Raw genomic sequence first — 16,596 nt, 5'->3', positions numbered from 1 at the left:
CAAGCAGCAGGTTTTGGGCACTCACCAAGCCTTTGCTGAAAGAATAGCATTCTAGTAGCTGTAATGGGATGAATAAACATCACTTGCCAATTAGAGGGTTCAAATCTGCATATTCAATGCCTGGAATGTCGTGGAATTTATTTGGTGTTGACAGTATAAACAACTGCTAAAGTTTGCTGCTGCTCTGGACAATGAAATGGTTTGTCTGAATTTGTTTGCTCTGATAAGACCAGGGGAAATTCAAGCCAGAGGTTTGTAATTGCAGTGATGGGATGCTGAGCTGTCTTATCCTGGGAACAGCTCAGGATCTGTAATCTCTCTAGTTCTCAGGGATGGGGAGTGCTGTTTTTTTTTTTGTTTGTTTCTGTTTTGTTAATCCTCATCACCACCACCTGCATCCTAGGCATGCGTTATCAAGCTCTGATTATAGCTGCAACCAGGGAGGAATGCAGAGGGCTTTTCTCTCTTCCATTATCAGCATTGTTGCCATTGTGAAAATATTTGAGGAATGGTGTTCATGAAGAAAGAGACTGAATTCTTGTATTAACACCAAATATTAGTAGTTACATACGTGCTACCTCTCTTTGTATATGATGTAGCTGTCTCCCATCCCTGGGAGACTCTTCAGCTAAGGCTTATAGACCAAGCCCCCTGTAATTTCTGGAGATTTTATTGTTGGAAAAAGCATGGGGCTGATGTGGATTTTCATAGGGGCTCTGCTTCCAGTGTGTGATCTTTACTTCTATTTCTTGCACATGTGAAGAAAACATAGAAGTGCAGCCAGGTGACTGTATTGTTCTGCTCACTGGTTTTGGGGTGCGTGAGACATGGGAAGGGAAGGATGGATGCTGTGTTCCTGCAGGACAGGAGTGACAGCTTAAACAGTCATTTGGACTGCAGACTGGTGTACATGCCAGAGCAAATCTAGGCAAGTGTCTGTTATCCAGACAAAGCCCACCCTGGCCTGTTTAGGTTCATTCTCCAGCTGGGTGATGGAGGTGAAGAACGCTGAATGTCCTTTTGTGACCCTTCCTGTTAAACCAAGACCCTGCACTTCCTTGTTCTGGAAGCTGTTTGCCTTGCTTCCTTCCTCTTTCATACCTCCTTCAAACCACCTCTGTGAGTGTGGTGCTATAACCCAAGCACAAAGTTATTGTGAGGAAACTGCTTCATCCAGAATTTTTTTAACATATTTAAATTAAAAAAAAAAAAAAAATCCTTTCTCCTACACCACCACCACCGTCCTTTCCAGTTCCACCATCTTGGTGTCTTGAGAACCGTCCCAGGAAAGATTCTGGATGTTCTGAAGACAAACTTGACATGAGAATGGGAAATGTGTATCCTGGTAATGTTTGTTTCCCCTGAGTTCAGTTGTATAAACCCTTAACAAGTTCTTTCTTCCTCTATTGTTAGTAAAAACGGGCTTGGGAAGAAGAATGGTGAGTTCCTGTGGTAATGCCTTAATAGAAGGGGTATTGCTGAGTTGCTTCAGATAATCTCCTGGTTGTAACTCAGTTACAGGATCTTCCTCCTGTAAGTGAGGCTTAAGCTAATATGGTTTACTTCATAATTGGGGCAGACTGATATGTGTGGACAGTTATGGCAAATCAACTGATAGGTGGTAATTTGCCAAGCAGCTGGAGTTGAATTGTGTCTGCAAGCTTGAAAATCACTTGCTTAAAGATAAATAAGCTTTTTGTCCTAGCAAGTTATTAAGCTTTTCTTCCAAATAGTCTGAATCAGTACAACTCAAATGCTTCTAATGGAAGATAAATCAAGATAGATGATGTTCATGCATATTTCAGAGTGTAGCTAGAGAAGACATGGAAAATAGATCCAGAAGACACCACCATAGACAAGTAGTCAATGCAAGCTCTCAGTATCATTTTCTTAAAAATGTAATGAAATGATCTGTATTTCATGTCCAGAGAAGGCATGGGGTTCCTGGCAGAGCAATGGTAGCACCTGTTTCCTCTTGCAGGAGCAAGGTTGGCTGTCTGGATTTCTGCCTGCCTATGGCTGGGTCTGAGCTCTCTAAAAGCTCTCTAACAGATTGTCATTCATAAATGAAGCTCACACATTAAGAAGGGATGGTTCATTATATGGATGCTATATAGACAATTGTTGGCTGCGTGGGAAATGCAGGAGAACATTTACAGATTGACTTTTCTGGTGGTTGCTGGGGAGCATGATTACCCCAGCTGCTCTTTGTGGAGGCATGAAGCTTTCCTTCCTCTAAAAGGTGCTGATGTGACCATGAAGGGCCTTGCAGAGGTAAGTGGTGCATTATATCGCTACACTTTAGCTTTAACTGTACCCTTTCTTGCTTTTTTACCTCTGCAGTGCTGGAATAGCTGTTGGCTTCTATGGGAATGGAGAGACCAGTGACGGTATTCACCGGCTGACCTACTCGCTGCGCCATGCAAACCGCACTGTGGCGGGTGTCCAGGACCGGGTAAGCGCAAGGGGAGGCACCCTCACAAATGGGGAGTGAGGGAATGAGCAGACTTCCTCGGCACCTCTTCTCCTGAATCCGTCTGTGCCTGTATCTCTGCCTTTTTTTTGTTGTTGTTAGTCTCCAAGCTTAGAGATGTGCTAAAATTTCCGTTAATGGAGTGATGCTTTCTTCAGCTCTTCTAAAAATATCAGAGCAAACACAGCTTGTTAAATGAAGTCTTCTCTTTGCGATTGTGCTTGATTTAAACACGGCTTCTGATCGGCTCTATTCCATGGACATGGAGGCAGGCCAAAGCAGACGAGTCTGTTAGTAGAATATATCATTTTAGCACAATTGGTTGTTGCTGTAGTACCTCAAATTTCATGGTACCTTTCTGCAACCCTGATGGCTACAGGTACTAATATCAGGGCATTGTAACCTTCCACAAATGTCCCTCCACTAGACTTAATTGTACGCATTTTTAACCTGTTTTAGAACTAAGGTGAACAAATATTAAGGGAAAAAAAATTGCCTTCACAGTCCTAGTGGCTGTGTTCTGGGTTTGTGCTGTTCTGTTCTGTATTTCGATATGGAAAATAACTTTTAAACCGTGTTAAAGCAAAGGTACAGGAGGTGGTTAAAAAAGGATGGCTATTGTGATTTAAGATTTCCTGCTTATCAGCAGAGCCTGTTTAACACGTTGTAAAGTGTGTAGGTATGGTGAAGGCTCAGATACCATCACAGGACAACTTGCAAACAATCAACTTTATAGATGCTTGTAGGTTGTTTTTGAAGGGCAAGCAGTCTCAGCCTCTTAAGACAGAAAAGTGGTAGTTTGGAAGCTGTCCATAACTCACTAGTAAGAATGAATCCTCTTTTACTTTTACTGCTGTGACTTCCTAAGCTTTTTTTCTTTTCTTCGCCACACTATAGGTGTTAGATACTGCAGTGGCCCTGAACCAAACAGTGGAGCCAAACTTACTCGTCCTGGAGGAGATGTTTGCAAAGCAGACAGACTACCTGCACATTATCCAAAAGCTACAAGGTCTCTTGGATGATCTGGTCAGGCAAACCACTGAGATCCCCTTTTGGAAGAATGAAGAGCTGTCTCTGGAGGAGCTGGCAATTCAAATTGACCTCTATGACTGGTACAGGTGTGTACTGTACTGTAGTACAATGGTTGCATTTGTTTTGGCCTGTTTTGCAGTAATTAAGTGCGTGTTCTGGGTGGCTGAGCCAAAGGCCATGTATGTTACTACAGGTGCTCTTGGCCCAGTCCACTGATTTAATTTCTTAGAGCAAAAAATACATTCAGTTTAAATGAAAATGCATGGCAACAACTTTTTTTCTTAATTTTCAGTTGGTTAATTACCAACTGAAGGGAAGCTTATTCTCCACATAAAAAATCTTGTACAAAAGTTTGTGTTCTAAAACTGGGGGAGTGTTTGTATGGTGCATTAACTAAACAGAGTAGGAAACTGGACTTGTTCCTTGTGGTAGCACCACACACTTTCCTTTTTATTAAAGTTATTGAATAAAAGATCACACCAAGTGTATTCCATGAAAGAATGCCTCTGTCCACACGTGTGGATTAACTGAAGCACATTCTGACAAATGTCTAGTTCAAGAAAGTGCAATGCTTCTTTGCCTGATGGTGTCTAGTTGCATATAACTTGCACAGTAGCACAAGATTAGCAGTCTCATTTCTCAACAGCTGTGTATGCTGAGCATGTTGTTTAAATGCTTTTGCATGCCTGGTCTCCAGAGCCAGCAAATAGCCAGTGCTTTCTGCAGATAAACCATTAGCAGTAGCTCTTACTCAAAGAAAAGTGAAGCTAATTTTTTTTTCTCCATTAGTCACTTTACCTGCTTCATCTACTGTTTGTATACACCAGTTTTCCTTTGCCAACTATGTTTTTATTTGCTGCAGGTGGCTGGGTTACTTGGGCCTGCTCTTGTTCCATGTTCTAATATGTTTGCTGGTGCTCTTCGGACTCATTAGAAACTCCAGAGCCATTCTTTTGGGGTAAGTCCTGACCCGGGTACAGTGCAGAAGGAAGGCCAGCTGAGTGCAAGTGCCTGATAGCTTAAACCTCTAGACTCTTGTCCATTGATTTCAAGGGCTTTTGAGGCTGAACAGTTTAAATCTGTCTCTTAACGTAGAGAGCCTTTGTAGCACATTGCTCTGTGGTTTGGATTAGGGCTACATACGAGAGAGGTTCACAGGAAGGAGCTATAAGATCCAGTGGTACTGTTGTCACTTTGCTTTCGCATCAAAACCAAGTAACTCCTCTGGGTAGTCTGCCTTTTGCTGGATAGCACTGGTAGCCTCTGTTTGCCTGGGAGTCAGCTGGTAGATAGTAATGTGGACAGCCTCCCTTGAATTTACAGGTTAAAAAAAATTCCCTGTAATTCTCTACAGTGGTGGAGGCATTTGTTAATGGCTGATAAGCTTTGCATGTGTTTACACAGCCTGGTAGCATGCCTTTTGTGTCACGATCTGCTCTTGTTTACCTTTGGCTGTCACACCTGAAGACACTTTAAACTGAGAACACACAATGATTTGTACAGCTATGAGGAGGAGTCTTGTTGCCATGGTACTGCAATATTAATGCATATCTGCTTCTGCAAAGCTCTGCAAATGCTGCCATGCTGAGGCCCCGCTACAAGAAAAAAAATATTTCTCTATGTTGAAGCTTGGTTTAATTTGGCACATTTGGCAAAGATACTGGTTTCGTAAACATAATGACAGTTTGACAACTGACGTAGCCAAGAGTTTATCCTGGTACATGGTGATACCATTAATACTTGGAATGCGTATTCAGATTTGTTATTTGCCAGATGACTTCATACCTGGCAGGTTGTACAGACAAAAGTCCAAGTGTATGCACAGATGGTAAACCCAGAGTTTAAATTAGAATCTCATTCCATGTTAGCCAGAAGTTCATATTAAGGCATTCCCCAAAGGGAGCACATGGCATAGAGAAGCAAGTGTGTCACAGCCAAGCAAGATGGTGAAATGCCAGTTTTCGATCTTCCAGCCAAGCAATCAGTTACTGACCCAGTCATCTTCATTTAAAGTAAAACAACGACTGTGTCACATTGAACAGATCACCACGCTCAGCTGAAGGCACCAAGTGGTGTTGTCCTTATGTCATAAAACCACAGAACCTTGCTGATCCATGACTGATAATTTTTGTATCCCTTTTTAAAAAGCATAATAAGGTATTCTGCCACTTTATTCCAGAGTGCTGTGCAAGGCTCAGTCTGGTGAGGCTCCATGACTTCTGCAAGGCGAATTCCCATCCTGTGAATATATCTGTGGTCCCTCAGAAATATGTTGTTAAACTGAGGAATAGATCTTTTTAAAAATAAAAATAAAAATCAGACCCACAAATATATTTTTGTAAATCTCTAGTCTTCAGTGAGACAAGCATAGCAGAAAAGAGATGCCCCTTCCCTCATGGCTCACACTAGGTTTGACTAAATAATATCTTGATTATGAGTTTGTTGTGTCTTTTTTTGTTTTGGTTTTGGAGGGAAGGTGGGAGGAACCTCCTTGTATTGCAAAGCCTGAAGTCAAAAGCATGCCTGAGAAAGCAAGCCAGTACCCTTTTACTCTGAAGATAGGGATGCATAAAATGATACAGCTTATTAGTCTGCATTCCCATACCTGAGGGAGTTGAGGAGCACTTTTGCCTAAATGTCTCTAGCACTCATACTGACAGCAAAGGTGAAGAGCTAATGTGCTGGTTGGGGAAGTGCAAAAGCTTTTCCCACTGCTGTGTGCTAGCTGGGTATCAATGAGATGACCGCTCCATCATCTCGCTGCTTTGTGTGTCTGTCTTGGCCTGATAGCAGTCATTTCCCACTATTTGTGCCAGTAATGAGGTCCGGCTGCCAGAACAAAACTGAAGTCTGCAGAGATGTGTTCACGTGGCATCTGTGGAAAGTATCTGAACCATTGCTCTGAGCTGTTTGCCTACAGATGCCTGGCTCTCTCCTTGGGCTATGCGAGGTGCTCAGGTGGTGTTCAGATGCTTACAGCTGGAGACCAAAGTCAGGTGTCCTAACACAGGCAAAGTATTCCTTCCAACTGCATGTAGTCGATGCGTTGCTTACACCAGACAGCCTTGTTTATTCTAGAAACAGAAGGAATTTGCCCGATTTTGTTGTGTTTATGTATACATGTATATCTATAGGGTGGGAGGGTATTTTTCTCTGAATATCTTCTGGGTTTAGAAAGTAATGTCCAGAGTGAGACTAGTTCAAGTGACAGGATTGTAGCCATTCATCTGCCAGTCTGCCTTCCCCTGGACCAACCCTGTGCCTTTGGCTTCCTTGCTAGAAGCAGACTAAAGGCTTCTCTTTGGGCATCTTCCTTCCCTGCAGCCCCAGGGCCAGGAAACATGGGAACCAACAACTGGACATAAACTTTCCTGGTTGCTGCTGTCTGCAGCGTATAAAATGAGATGATTTGTCTGAAGTTGCAGTATTTGTTAATTTTTTGGTTTTGGTAATTGCTTTGGACTCCACATAATACATCCTGTAAAAGATCTGGATGCTTGAAATCAGAGCTTCTACATCTGCCATCTGTCTGTCTCCTACAGGGTTTGTTTGCTTGGGGTGTTTGCCCTGATTGTCAGCTGGGGATCCTTGGGTCTGGAGTTGGCTGTCGCAGTGGTAAGTGGCTCTTGTCCAAGTCCCATTCACCCTTTGCTGCAGAGTTATCAAACACAAGATTAAGTAGCTATTAATGCATATTATGGTGTGCCTGTTTTACTGTGTCTCTTGTTCTAAGAAGCTGTCCCAGTAATTTGCGTCCATGGGAAGTACAGAGCTACTCCGTGGTGGGTTGCACTGGCTCGTACTCCAGCACTGCTGCGGCTGTGTAAAGCTGTGCTAGAGGGGATGGCGATGAGAGACTTCAGTGTCTGAAAAATCCCTATAGTGGAGGGTTCCCTGATGCTAACCTGGCTCAACTGCTCTTTGATATTAGTGTTCTTTGAAATTCCTTTTCCCTTTTGTCTTGTCTCTACCTAGGGTTCCAGTGATTTCTGTATTAACCCTGATGCTTACGTCTCCAAAGTGGTTGAAGATAATGCAGTGCTTAGTGCTGGTAAGTGCTGGGTCTGACTTTGGCACAGGGAACTGTGGCTCCAGCTGTCACGTAGGAGCATGGCAGTGTCTGAGAATTTGTGGCTGTGTTTGGAACCCAGCAACCTGCATACAGTGGGAAAAGCAGATGTGTGTGGAGCTCTGGAAAACCAGCTCTTCCCAAAAAGCATTTATACTCCAGTCAGAAGTCCATACGTACATTTTATGTAATTACTTTTGTCAGAAAAACTTTTAGAATCTTTATTTCATCTTGGCCCTAAGATGGAAATAGCTGATATAGCGGAACAACAGAACTCCATGGATTATTTTCTTTAAATGTAGCAGCCTTGGTCTTGTTTCTCCTCCTTTAAGTGATGGAACTGTAGCAGTATGAGTGTGCAATTTGAGTTGTCATTTTTAAAATCTGCTCTTGGGTCTGTATCCCAGCATCTAGAGTATTTATTTTTGTATTTGTTATTAACAAATATATATCAATTTGTCTCTTAATGGTGGTTATAAATAGGAGTCTTTTGAAAGCTAATTTAAAGGGTAAATGAACGGAAACAGCAGGAAAGAGAAGTATGAATTTCCCTTTCCATTATAAATGCAGTATTTTGATTGCTTTGTTTACCCTGTTCCATTTCAAGCAATATGCCTGCATCACTGTGGCATTCAGCTGAAGCACTGATCGATTTTGTGTTTGTCACTCCTAATTTAGACTGAAGTGGTTGGTTGAGATTAGGGGTGCCTCCAATTTGGACCTTGGGGGCAAAACAGATATTCAGAACTGTGGCTTAACAAAAATATGGCTGGATGCTTGCCAGCAGAGATAAGTGCTAAAAAGGAAAGGTATTTTTCAGGGCTGGGTCTGCTGCTTAGCTAATAAAGTGAGCTTCTCTTTTCTCCCACCCTCTCTCCCCCTGATAATCCCTCAGTGCATTTCTGTGATGATAAATCACAGATAAGCCATGATACTGATTTGTAAAAGGAGCCACATGTGTCTTTGCTGGTTCTTATTTGCTGGAATCTGAGAATCTTTGCCATGTGTACCCAAGATCTAGTGTTATTGCTGTGTGCTTAGCCAATCGCTGCCTCTCACTGCGTAACTGATGGGGAATTAGGTATGTAGCGATGGCTGAGGATGCAGGGATTGGAAGCAATAAGAAATATTTATGTCTGGAGGCAGAATGTAGTATAAAAGAGTACATGCCAGTTGATATTACCACAATGCAGCTTATTCTTGGAGAGCCTTATTTATTGATTTCCTGGAGGGAAGAGGAGAGAGCCTGGCAGCTCGCAACAGATGGGTCTTTGTAACAAAGAAATGCAATAAGGGAAGAGAATGAGTGTTTAACACTGCACAAGATGAAAATCCTCCCTTGGTTGTGAGGGTGATGGCGATGTGGCTTCAGGTGCCAGCTAGCCTCCGTGTTGTTCAAGGAGATGAACAGGCTAGGGAGGCCAAGGGGAAATATGTGACACTAATGTCAGCTGTGTGCTGTAGTAACTTGGCAACCCAAACCAGAACATTTGGGAACAATTTGGTTGACCTTGAGAAACTGAAGGAACACCTTTCCATGCAACTTTTCCGTTTTACTTGTTCTTGTCGGCTCCTGCAGGTTTTTGCTCCTCGGTGTCGTGCACGTGGAGGCTGCCGGTGGCTGGGCCTGGCACTCCCCTCCCTCCTCCTGCTTCCCCCAGCAGGGACAGTCAGCTCCCCGGCGTGAAATAAGGCTCTGTTCTGGCAGCTCCGCCAGCTCCAACAGTTGCTAAGGCTCCATAAATAACGGTGAATGGGGCTGAGTGAGACGCTGAAGAGGAGGAAGAGCAGGTGTTGTCACAGGCCTGAGCTGGAAGGCCGGCCTCCTCCGTGGGCTGCTGGTGTGTCAGCTCCCTGCTGTTCGGCAGCCGTTCCGCGTTCACAAGCACCTTTCCTTCTCTACAGAAGGAAATCAGCCTTGCTTCTGAGCCTGCCATCGCACCAGGCAGCTGGTGGGGAGGTGATCAAACGTTCTGCCTTGCCATGTGAATTTCCACTGCTCTGCTGTAGTTTATGGTCAGGAAGCGATGGAAATAGGCCTTGGCCCCCCGCGTCAGGAGCGTCCTGTGCACCTGAGCAGGAAGGAAGACCACGATATCAGTGCTGTGATGTGGAACTGTTCAATGAGGCTTTAATCCCAATGGCAGTTCTCTAAAAACACCTTTATAAGTCTGTAAAAAGTGTTGGTATCCCTTAATACTCTTGGCTGTGAACTGTGGCAATTGCTTTGTGATCAGCTGAGCTGTGTCTGTGACGGGGACAGGCTTGAGGAGGCAGGGCAGGCGGCTGGGAGCCAGACCCAGGGCTGTCCTCCTGGGGGAAGCTGTTTGAAGGCTCCCAGATCTAGTGCACAGGCTCTTCACACGCTCTGCTTTGCTGCGGGATAGATGGATGAGGCAGGAGTGTTTTAAGATTGTTCCAGCTAGTTTCACCAAAGTGCATCCTGCTGTGAATTTTTCAGTTCAGAAAACAGATCGCTAAGAGAAGGTGCAAGTTAAAGGAGGAGCTCACAGTCCACGGAAGAAGAATCCAATAGGCGTTACCATACATGTAGAAATCACGTTTATTTTGGAAATCACTCAAGCTGAAATTGGACTGGGAGAGCAGTCGTGTTTTTTATTCTTGCCTAGGTGTCTGCTTTTTACCAGTGCTGGGGTATAAGGTACTGGGCTGGGCGTTGTTATCTGCTTTTAAGGACGTTTAAGAACCAACAAAGAATCTTAAATGTAAAACAACAGGAAGCTTTATAGTGCTGGGTCAACTTTTCCCTTTAATCACTACTTTAAGTTGTTTTTAGATATGGTGGATTGTAATATTCCCAGCCCTGTGTTCTGGCATTCGGACTAGCACTGAGTGGCCCAGGTTTGTGTATTTGCAATGTTTTTTTGCTGTTGATTATAGTATTATTTTCCAGAAAAAAATAACATCATTGGATACTGGGAAACTAGTATGTTAATATTTCTGTTTATGTATTAATTGCTGTTTGCCAATCTAAATAGAATTAATGGAGCTGAGAATAATCTGATTAAATGCATCATTATTGTTGTAATGTTTTTAGCTGGCAAGTAGATGTCCTTGTTTTGTAGAGAAAATGTGCTGCATTAAAAAAAAAAAGGGGGGGGGAGGTGTGCTGGGATTGGGTAGAGAGCCTTAATACAGGTTTCCTGGAGGAGAGGCTTAAATCATTTTGCAGAAGAGCATGATATATATGTGCCTAACTCGCCCTGTATTCATTAATTGAGATAAAGCCAATGGAGTTGAACAGTGGCTGTATAATCAGCTCCTGCTGCTAGTAAAAAGGCTTGGTGCAGCCAAGATGTTTATTTTCAAAGCAGGAGGCCATCTTCTAGTCTCATTCGTTTTCATTGATATTATGTTATTATCAGATGACTTATTGAATAAAATTAAATAAAAAGACAATCTGTCTAAACAACGGGAAGAGCTTTCTCCAGATTCTCTTACTGGAAAGCTGCATTGTGAAGAGACATTCACTTCATCTGAAAGAACTGCTGACCACAAGGGATGGATAATGGAGCTTTTTACCTCCAGTCCAGCCAAGTTTCTCAGGCTGGATGATGCAATTTAGCTGCTCAGATATAAGCAGCAGTCCTTCTTGTTACACACAGCCTCCTAATTGGCCTCGCTGATTCACTCTCATCTTTGAAGCCCAGAGCTGAATGAACCAGAGGACTGACACCACCACCACCATCCTTTCCTATCTGAGAAGTAAGGCCAGGACAAAAACTCACGTGGGGAATGTGGTGGCTGTGCTGTTATTGCTTGGGCTGAATGGGTGCTGCAGGAAAGAGCTTGTCCAAAGAGGCGCTCTCAAGGCTTGTGTTGAGCTGTTGTTGGTATCGAGGAGCTGTGTTTTCCTGCGTTGTTTTGTTGGGCTCCTGCTGAGCAGAAAACTTTGCGTGGAGAGCACTTGGGATGGCTATGAGCTCTTTACTGAAAACTCGTGATCAAGTCAGCCTGCTTTCACCAGTACCAGCAGTGTATATAAGAGAAATATAGCTGGTATGCAGATACATCCCTTTGCCTTAGGAAAACAAAACTCCTAATGGGCAAGAAAACCTGGCCAGGAAAGTATCCTTCCTCATTGACATCACCAGCCATATAGTTCAACATCCTCTGGTGATTGAACACACAGAGGCAGTCTCATCTGGGTATATATATAAAATGCAAGCTGGCTAGAGAATGCTTGAGTAGCGATGAAGAATGGCTGGGAAAAACTACTCAAGGTGTGGATTTTCTTTTGTAAACTAGGATTTTTTTTCCTGATTGCTCTTTACCCTACAGATCATCTTGCTGCCTTTTGGCAAGTGCATAATGCCATTTTCACGTTTCTGCTGAGCTTTGAAATGAATAGTAAGTCTCCATGGTTGCAGAAGCAATGCGTAGATTCTAGCAGCTAAAGCTGTCTTTAGTAGGCAGTTTGGCTTTCCTTTCTAGGAAAAACAGACTTTACAAAAATAACGCATTTCGGATAGTTCCCTTCCGTGCCTTCTGCTCCCACACTGCCTGTGCACTGAGAGAGCGGGTCAGGAGGACTGCTGCTAGCAACAGCAGGCACAGGCAGCTGCCACTGTGACCCTACCTAACCCTTCTCCTGTAGACTCCATCTCCTCAAGGCTGGCTTCAAAAATCAGATCCGGCCTTCAGGAATTTTCCTTGAGAGGAAAATGCAACAGGAAGATAATTACAGGGGAGAAACAAAATTGCCTGGAGCTGTTAGCAGAGCACAAATAATGGGTTAGCATAGCTGTTCTCTGGTCAGAAATGTGAGACTTGCTGTTGTACAGGATGGCCTCCATAGGGATTAAAAAGTGGTGAAGGTGTCTCCTGTTCTGTCCTTTCTTCCCAGCCTGGCGGTGTGGAGGCAGTGGTCACGCTCCTCTTCATTTACAGGCTTCACAGCACAGGATAACCTCAAGGCAGCCTCAGTGCCTATTGTAGCATTAGTTTTAAAGCACTGCAGCTATCAACACACTGCGTTCAGTGCAGGGGAGAGCTGCTCCTGCTGGCTTTGCCATTTTGGAAAACACATTTTACATACGGCATGTCACACTAGTCGCCTGCAATGCTGGTGCTACCGCACTCATTTCGCCGTTCTGCTTTTTACTTCACTTATAACCACCAGTCTTTGATTCTGGGCTCACAAGTTGCAAACTCTGATGGTATCGGGAACTCTCATCTGTAATCTGCCCACCAGGGATGATCCGAAAGGGCCTGAAAAAACATTTCTGGAGCAATATAATTGCAGTATGTCATGCAACTTGATGCATTTATAAAGGTGATGTAAAATTGATACCACTGTGGGAGCCTATGTGAAACTTTTAGTGGTTTGTTGGTTTAAAATAAATAGGTGTCAAGATCACAGCTGTATGTAACGTTCTTGCTATGCTGTTCTCTCAACACAGGGGCACTTATCCATTTTTTCCTTAGCCATCCCATGGGTTGGGGTGACTTATGAGCGTGGGGGAGCAGTCCTTTCTTTGGCACAGTGGTTGTGCGTGTAGTTTGTGTGGTCTGCTCAGTGAGGCCCACGAAGCAGTTCCTGCTGCCCTCCTAAAATCTGCTGCCCAGATTTTGCTAATTGCTGTTTAGAGGAGGCAGAAGTCATCCCAGAGAAAGAGATGGTGAGGGGGAGATGGAGCATCTGGCAGGAGCTGCCCCAAAGTAGGCTAATGAATTATAAATCACAGCTGTCAGGTTGCATCGCAGTGTGCAGGAGCTGACGGTCTGTGTTGCACCACTCGGTCTCCGGTGCGCTGGCTTGCCGAAAGGTGCATTCAATATTTATGGGAAGTGCGGCAGAATCGGGATACAGTCAGGTCTGCTTCCTTCACAGCTCCCCTTGCTTTTGGTTGTGCATTTTGCTGATTTCTGAGTTGGGACTGATTAGAATACCTTTGCGACCTGGAATATGCTTTACCGAGAGTCACAGATAGAAGATTAAAGGGAATGGAAAAAAAGGGTACGGGGAGAAGGGGGGAGGCAGTGTATGTGTTTTAGAGCTTTTGTTATCTTCACTGGGCAAACTTCACCCTTGATTTTTCTGAGCTGACATGCTCCCATTCATCTGAAGAACTGTAAATGTTTGAGAATTAATCTAACAGTATTGGGACGATCAACTCTTTGACAGAACTCCTTCCCTCTGTAGCACTATTGAGAATGGCAGGGGAAAGCCTGGTATTTGTGTTTTGTGCATGCTGACTTTCTCCAGGCAGTTGTAGTGTTATGGAGGGCTCGTGAGGAGGGCAGCAATCAACTTTCACACACACCTGAACAAGGAGAAATGAAACTGTGTCTTCAAGCCTGGAAATAAGAGATTTAACAGTCCTACTTACCTGTGTACTCATAAATATGAGTACCCAGTGAGCATACTGCGATTACTGATAGAGCTGCTGGTAAAACGCACCTTTAGGATGTTACCAGCAAGTGATCTGAGGGTCCTTGAACAGATAACTTGTTGCTGGTATCCTAACACGTGGTAGGAGCTTTCTTTCCTGACCAAGTCTGTGGTATTGATTTAAAATGTAATATACCTTCTTAGCACAAGTCAATAGAAAGATGCAAAGGAAATTATATGCACTCTTTTAAGTAGTCTAACTAGAGCCTTCTAATTAAAATCTAATTACATGCAAGTAACATCCATCAGAAAACAGGCCGTGTTTACTTTTTCATCCCTAATGCACGTCAAAAAGACAAGAACTTGTTCTTCATCCTTTTCTTTTCCCAGCACATTCCATTACGTTGCTTGCTTGCTAGGTGATAACGTTGTTGGGAAATATTACTGAAAGTTATTTGCTTGAACAGAGAGGGCTTTCTAACATTCTTCTATAGAACGCTGCCTAAAACCAGTCTCTGAGTATGACAGAAGAATCCCCAGTTGTGAAGATTCTTTTTTTCTTTGTTTGTTTTAAACACATGAGCTTGTCTATTTAGGAAGTGGTACATTTCAGCACGGTGCGGTAGCAGGGGGATGTGTGTCTGCACCTCCTTTGGCCCAATGTTGTGCTTTCACAGGTATTTTTGTTAGCAGCCTGTATTTATATCAGCACTGCTGCCTCTCGTGTGCCAATGTTTCTGTGGCTGCTTAGTGACCTAGCTGGTGAACAGAACTGGCTGAAAGTTGAGTTGTCTCTTTGCTATATTCCCTAGGCAGCACTCTACCTCTGGCTGCTGTCAGTGACCGTAGAATGTTATTCCGACACTCAGAAGTTACAGAAATTAACCATCCCACTGGGTTTCTCCTAGACTACGGTCTGGTAGTGTGGTTTTACTGTGAATACTGCTGACTTTGGAATAAAACTTTTTTGATGGTTCCCCTGACTATGTAAGTGGGGCAGCCATGTGCTGCTTTATTGTTAAGAGCGAAACAAAAAAGTAGCAGTCTTAATTGCGGGGAGGGAAACAAAGAGAAAACAAATCTTTCTTCTATCCCCAAATGCAGCCTACATCCCTTTTTCTAGTGCCATCCATGCCCTGTAATCCTGCACAGAGAGAGGGAAGTGATTCCATTTATATTGCATTTTCATTTTGTGTATTGCTTTCAGAACTCAACACCTCCCTTGTGGCAGTCGTAAACTATTGTAAAGCTGGAACAACATACCCAGTATGACTTTCTCCTCTTTTGTCTTTGCAGATACCCTCCGCTATTACATCACCTGTAGTGCTGGATACCCCAACCCTTTCCAGCAGGTCAGTGGAAGCACCCACCCTCCCTCCATCCCTTCTCAGCGTGCTGCTCCTCACAGGGCATGGGTTAAACGCTTCTGATGCCAGCATGCAGCAAATTGCAAGGTGTTAGCTGTAGGAAACACTCCACCTGTTGGTAAAGCTTTGGTAGCTACTTTCCAGTTGCGCAGATGATTTAGTGAGCAGTTTTTTTCCACCTTCATCACTGCCTGCATAGCCTCGGGTCCACGATGCCCTCTTACAGAGGCCTGTATGTGTTGTGGTGAGGGGCATGGCTTTGTTCACGGTATCTCTGTTTACATGGTGCACTTCTAAGAGGAGCAACATGGAGACAGAGCACCCATAATTATTGCCAGGGTGGGAAACTACAGGCTTCCTGCTTTGAATCTCTTCTTATGGGTTCTTTTAGATTAAACACTGGCAACACTCCACTCCCAAACTGCAGCCACTTCAGTGGGTGGGGGAGTGATTCTCACATATGCCTTCTTAAATCCCTTGGATGTTGGGGGGTTTGTATCCTGAAGTATAAACGTGAGTCATTATTCTTTTGTGTGGGGGCTGAGGAACGGCACCTGGGCCCATCCCAAACTTCGTCTTGTGTATCAGAGGCCAGAAGGAACCCACACCACCCACTGTTCCGCAGACACCAGCTGCTTCACAGTTTATATTTAGGATTTTTTAAATCCTGTCTTCCTCTGTTTGCAAGGGTGGGGGAAGACCACTTCAGTCTGTGCACTGTCGCCATCAGTTGCATTTCTGGTTGTTCAGTGTAGTCTCTGACATGCTATAGCATGTGAAATTCCCATGGATGCTTTAATGGGGCGTGAAGGCTGCACCCCAATGTAAACAACTTCCAGTATTAACATTAACTTTTTCTCAGCCATCTGGTTTAGTAGAAAAATCCAGCTGTGTGCCGTGGTGAGAACATGAGTGCTTTGTGTCTTGTCTTTTCTCCTTCCTGTCTCTCTTGGCACTGGCCACAGCTCTGCATTTGTGTTTTGTGCTTGCCCTTCCTACAGGTTGGTAAAAGTAGAACTTAACCCTATTGGAACTGAACCCATGTCAGTTGAGACATCCTTAGCTTATACCACTCATACAGGTGCTTCAGTATTTGGGAGCAAGACGTAACTCTTAACTCCCAGGAGTTCTGTTGGTCCATGAGTTGCTAAAACACTGCATGTTTTGTGTTGAGCAGAAGCTGTCAGGAAGTCACAAGGCTTTGGTGGAAATGCAAGATGATGTTATGGAGCTCGTGAGGTCAGCAAGCAGAGAGCACCCCACCTCCAAGGTAACTGCTCCCCCTCTGCTTCCCTTCCAT

General features: G+C 44.0%; 1 protein-coding gene across 3 annotated transcripts in view; it reads left to right on the top strand.

Moving 5' to 3' along the window:
* Positions 1-16,596, top strand: part of TTYH3 (tweety family member 3) — a 78,925-nt gene that overhangs the window by 44,518 nt on the left and 17,811 nt on the right. For all 3 annotated transcript variants that reach the window (XM_068700001.1, XM_068699999.1, XM_068700000.1), the window contains exons 3-9: positions 2,344-2,455; positions 3,371-3,591; positions 4,368-4,463; positions 7,048-7,120; positions 7,481-7,556; positions 15,226-15,281; positions 16,474-16,566. In XM_068700001.1, coding sequence (XP_068556102.1) covers positions 2,344-2,455; positions 3,371-3,591; positions 4,368-4,463; positions 7,048-7,120; positions 7,481-7,556; positions 15,226-15,281; positions 16,474-16,566 — 727 coding nt within the window. The remainder of the gene's footprint in view (positions 1-2,343; positions 2,456-3,370; positions 3,592-4,367; positions 4,464-7,047; positions 7,121-7,480; positions 7,557-15,225; positions 15,282-16,473; positions 16,567-16,596) is intronic.

The sequence above is a fragment of the Anas acuta genome, chromosome 15, assembly GCF_963932015.1.
Source record: "Anas acuta chromosome 15, bAnaAcu1.1, whole genome shotgun sequence".
In the NCBI taxonomy this organism is placed as follows: Eukaryota; Metazoa; Chordata; class Aves; order Anseriformes; family Anatidae; genus Anas; species Anas acuta.
This window is presented reverse-complemented; position numbering and strand designations above follow the sequence as displayed.